We start from the raw sequence: 4,622 nt of genomic DNA, 5'->3' as shown, positions 1-4,622 counted from the left end.
CTAACTAACTAACTAACTAACTAACTAACTAACTAACTAACTAACTAACTAACTAACTAACTAACTAACTAACTAACTAACTAACTAACTAAATCAGTTTTTTTTGTTTGTTACAAAATTGTACAAAGATAAAAAATAAAGCTGCTTAGAGAAAATACATCCCAACACCAACACACACCTTAAAGCTCCTCTAGAGTCTGGGTAACTTCTCTCAGTAACCTTGGAGCAGATTCTTTCCATTTTTTACACCAGCCTGATTGCAGTCTGCAGTGGCTGATTGCACCAGTGAAACGTGAGCCGAACTCCGTTTATTTGTTGATGCATGTTTCTTGCGAGCAGGTAATGATTGTGTGAATGTGAGAATGACAGAAAGCACACTGCAACAGTTCAGCCACAGAAGTCTTTATTTGTTTTTTTGTTTATTTCCATTATTGATTTCAAAAACTTCCACACATTTAGTCAGCATGAGTTGTCATGATCTGGCTTCCTTTTAAAAATATCCAAGCTGTGAACTCACATTTGCACTTTACTAAAAAAAAAAGAGTTGTCAGAAATTCTCCAAGCTGTCCACGCTTGCCGCCTCAGGGATCGTCTTAATCCCGCCTTGAACTTGGGCTGTCAAAAAGTGCACAGTTATTAGAAGGTATAGATCTGAATCGCCCTGCGTGTTTGCGCTTGCTTTAACCCGGTTCGCCTCCTCACCTCAACCCTTTCTTTTCTCCCTCCATATTGTTTCGATTTAAAACGCCGGGTCTACCTGGAGAATTCCTCCCCAGGTTCCTCTTGAAATCGAACGCTGGATTCTTAAATTCTTCAGCTCACGCACATCAGGATATAGTTAATGTAAAGTGTAACCAAATTTCCTCTGCTAAACTAAAAACATCTACAATAAAATTTGAGCCAAGTTCCTTTTTTTTTTCCTAGGGAGAAGGCGTTGAGTACTGATAATTTGAAGTGTGAAAGCAATTGGAATATTCACAGAGGCCTTGCACAGAATGAATAGTTGAGCTTTTATGCTTCATATGGTTTGAATTTCCCCGTAAATGCACCGAAACGATCCAATCCAATTTTTAGACACAGAAACGCGAAGAAAAAAGTTTATGTTCTGCTTTAGTTGAAATCGTTGTGGACATATTTTCTCACACATTTAATAAGACTCTCAAATAAAATTATTTTCTCATTCATGTTAATGCGAAAGCTTCCACAAAGTCCGTCAGATTTAGAGAGCGAGGAACAACTGTAGCAAAGAAGTTGTTCAAACTGCTAAAAAGTTAAAGCCTTTAGATCCTAAACGTGGTAGAAAGCGTTGATTTCATACATGAATAAGCAGGAACATGTCTGCAGGCACGAGCTGCTGCTGTCACTTTGTGTTTAGTTTGAGTTGAGGGTTTCGGATCGGCCTCGTTGGTCCTGTTTGTTGTGTCAGAGGAGACCAGGTGGGCTTGGAGGGACCCTGCAGAGGCTGAGTGAACTGCTGACAGAAAAAGAGACCTGGGCTTCTATTGCTCTCTGACAGAGAGACCCTGTCCAGACCCGGGTCCACAGGCCTCGCTCATAAAGTCCAGCATGTTGAGAAAACACCGCTGCTTAACATAACACAATATTAGTGTTTAGACTGGTCTTAAGGAAATAGTTTGTACCCATAAAAAATATAAAAGTCATGCATGTATTTATATTTATTATTTGAAAGGCGGCACGGAAAAGGTTATAGATCTCCTTCAATTTTTGTCGACTATAGGCAGAAAAAAGTCATATTACGTATATTTTACATAAATCAAAATGTAAATATTAAAATTCTGAGTTTACACGATACTCTGAAGACGTAAAGAGAGGAAAAATGTCACAAAAGTTTACGTTAAAGCTTCAGTCCTCATAAAGTCCTCATGAATTTCTTCATTTAGAGTTCATTTCAAAGTGTTTTAGGAGAGCGTTTATGTTTTTGTACACAAGCCCACGTTCCAAAATCAACCAGACACCCTTACCTGATTTAATTTGTGTACTCAGGAGCTAATTAACTGTCTCACAGCCGTGTGGTTCACACTGTGTTTGTGTGCTTTGGGCTGAAACCGAATCTAACATTTTGGAGCTTTAGTTTTGCTGTGTGCATGTTTTCAGTCAAAAGATCTACCTGCGTGCTGCACGAAAAGACCTGTCTGAGATCAAAATACCCATAATAATAATAATAATAATACTCGTGAAACATATGGAAATTTTTTCTCTAAGTGTGTTGACATGACATGGATTACCGTAAAACCTTGAAATTTGAAACGTGCTCTTTGCTTAAAACTGTCGTGATGTGAAACACAAAAATAAATATTTAGTTTACATTTTTACCACTTTGCTTTGTGCACTGATGACTTTACTCAGGTAAAGATGTGAGCTAAACTTTCTTCTTTGCTCATCTAAAATACTTTGAAAGTTGTTTAAAGTCAAACACAAGTAAAACAGACGAATAAAAAGTACAGATTAGAAAAGAATTTACCAAAATTTTACAGCTTTTGCTATTTTACTTTGCACTGTCGGCGTTTAGAAACTAAAAGGTTTTCATACGAACGTTGCTTTTGGCTGCAGATGTGCTGCATGTTTGTCAGCTTTTTCTGCTAAAATTAACTATTTTAGAGTTTATATTTGGATCAATTCTGCGTTTTATTAAGACAATATTTTCAAATTTAACAGCTGAATTTGATTCATGTGACAGAACGAATTGAACAAATGACCAAAGAACTGACAGATTCTTTAAGTTTTTTAGATTAATTGATAAAATCTATAGTTTTTGCTTCTTTGCTATTGCTGTTAGTATAAGGTTTATAATGTTTTTATGTTCAATGTTACTTTTTATGTTTTGAATAATTTAGTTTTTATGCAAAAATTATTATAGGAAATTATTTACTTGATTTGCTTTTAGAATGCTTCTGTTTCATGTAAAATGTTTGTCTAAAAGCAGAGTTAGAAGACTGTTTTCCCTGCTGTTTCTTTTTTAAAGCTAAGCAAATAGCTTAAACTTTTTAGCTTTGACGTGATGGAAGATAACAGCTCAGAAACTGAACAAACACTCTGAAAATATTCCCTGAACTTTAAGAAAGCCTTGTTTAAAACTTGTGCTTTTTAGATAAAATAACTTAACCTAACTTAACCTTCTGAGCCACTTTCAAACAAGTTTTATGTTACAGTAATTGAATAAATGAACTTTTAAACATGAATATGACTGAAGCCTAATTGGATCAAAGTTCGTCTATATTTTGTCACCGTAATGTACTTTGTAGATCAACACTAAAATATAGACACGATTCTTTTATTTTGTGTTCAGTTAATATTTGAAAACACTGAAATTTTTGCAAATATTTGGTGTTTACTTGCACATTTCAAACAATTTGTTATGACTTTTTGCTCAAATTTAGACTGAATGGTTGTCCTGACACACAATATGCACATTTAAAATATAGATTATTATTATTWTTTTTTTTTTTAATTCTTGATAAGTTTTATAAAATACTACACCCATATTATAGGTTTTAACTTAAAAATGTGTTAATGAATATTTATGGTAACTATACATCTAACAAAACAACAAATCTTGCTAGTACTGAAATTACTGATATAGATTTTTTTTCGTCTTAATGTGATTGTAGTGAATGTCAGCTCAGCAGGTGCTTTGGTACATTACAAGGTGCTTCTAAAAAATCACGGGTCATTCATGATTTCTTTCTGCTTTTCTTTGTGTTTTGTTGCAGTTTTATGAGACGCTGGCCAGAGGGATGAACTCAGACCAGGAAAGGCCGTTTGTGTGCAGCGCCCCTGACTGTTCTCAGGTGAGTGTGTATGCTGGACAAAAGTTAGTGCTCCACTTTTTTCAAAGCTTTTATCATATGTGTGTGGGGCTGTTATTGTATCTGACTGTGGCAGTTTGTGTGGTGTGTATAAGGAAATGAAAGTGAACAAACGGGTGATGAACACTGTCTGAAAGTGCTGTCTTTACAGAAAAAAATAATAAATAAATCCCACAACCACCTGACACCAGATCTGAGAGATGTATCAGCTTCTCTGCTGGGTCGAACTCTGTTATTTTTATGGATTCAAAAAAGAACAGGGAACAAATTATGTTTCTGTGACAGGCTGCTGATAACGATTCTAAAGATTTTATTTAAAAGTAGTTATTTGCAAAGTTTTTTTTTATGTCACAACACTGACTCATCGTTTGAGTTTGCGAGACGTTATGTCGAAATAAGTAAACACCAAACAAACTAACGTTCTTATGAACATAGTCAGGCACTGGACTGAAAATGAGAATTAAAAAAGCAGACAAATTTCAAAGACAAACTTTGAGGGACATTCAAAAATGCTTTAAAAAAACTTTTGATTAAAGGGATCCCCGATCAATTGTAACATTAGACTTTATTTGATAAACATATATTTTAACTGTAAAACAAAGACTGTAAAAATACTGTAGCTGTTTAGTTTGGTAAATTGTTAAAAACATATTTTAACACGGACGCGGCCATTTTATTTACACACAAAGCATTCTGGGTAAATGATGACGTGGATAGGTCCTCGGTGCGAGGCTGATAGCGAGCTATATCCACCCTGAAGGTTAATCTTGGACAATATCTGATGATCGACTCTTT

General features: G+C 35.0%; 1 protein-coding gene across 3 annotated transcripts in view; it reads left to right on the top strand.

Annotated features, from left to right (window-relative positions):
- Positions 1 to 4,622, top strand: part of creb5b (cAMP responsive element binding protein 5b) — a gene marked incomplete at its 3' end in the record, with an annotated part of 35,153 nt that overhangs the window by 10,528 nt on the left and 20,003 nt on the right. For all 3 annotated transcript variants that reach the window (XM_014008749.1, XM_014008750.1, XM_014008748.1), the window contains 1 exon segment: positions 3,732 to 3,809. In XM_014008749.1, coding sequence (XP_013864203.1) covers positions 3,732 to 3,809 — 78 coding nt within the window.

This window comes from Austrofundulus limnaeus, unplaced genomic scaffold (assembly GCF_001266775.1).
Source record: "Austrofundulus limnaeus strain Quisiro unplaced genomic scaffold, Austrofundulus_limnaeus-1.0 Scaffold52, whole genome shotgun sequence".
NCBI classification, from domain to species: domain Eukaryota; kingdom Metazoa; phylum Chordata; class Actinopteri; order Cyprinodontiformes; family Rivulidae; genus Austrofundulus; species Austrofundulus limnaeus.
This window is presented reverse-complemented; position numbering and strand designations above follow the sequence as displayed.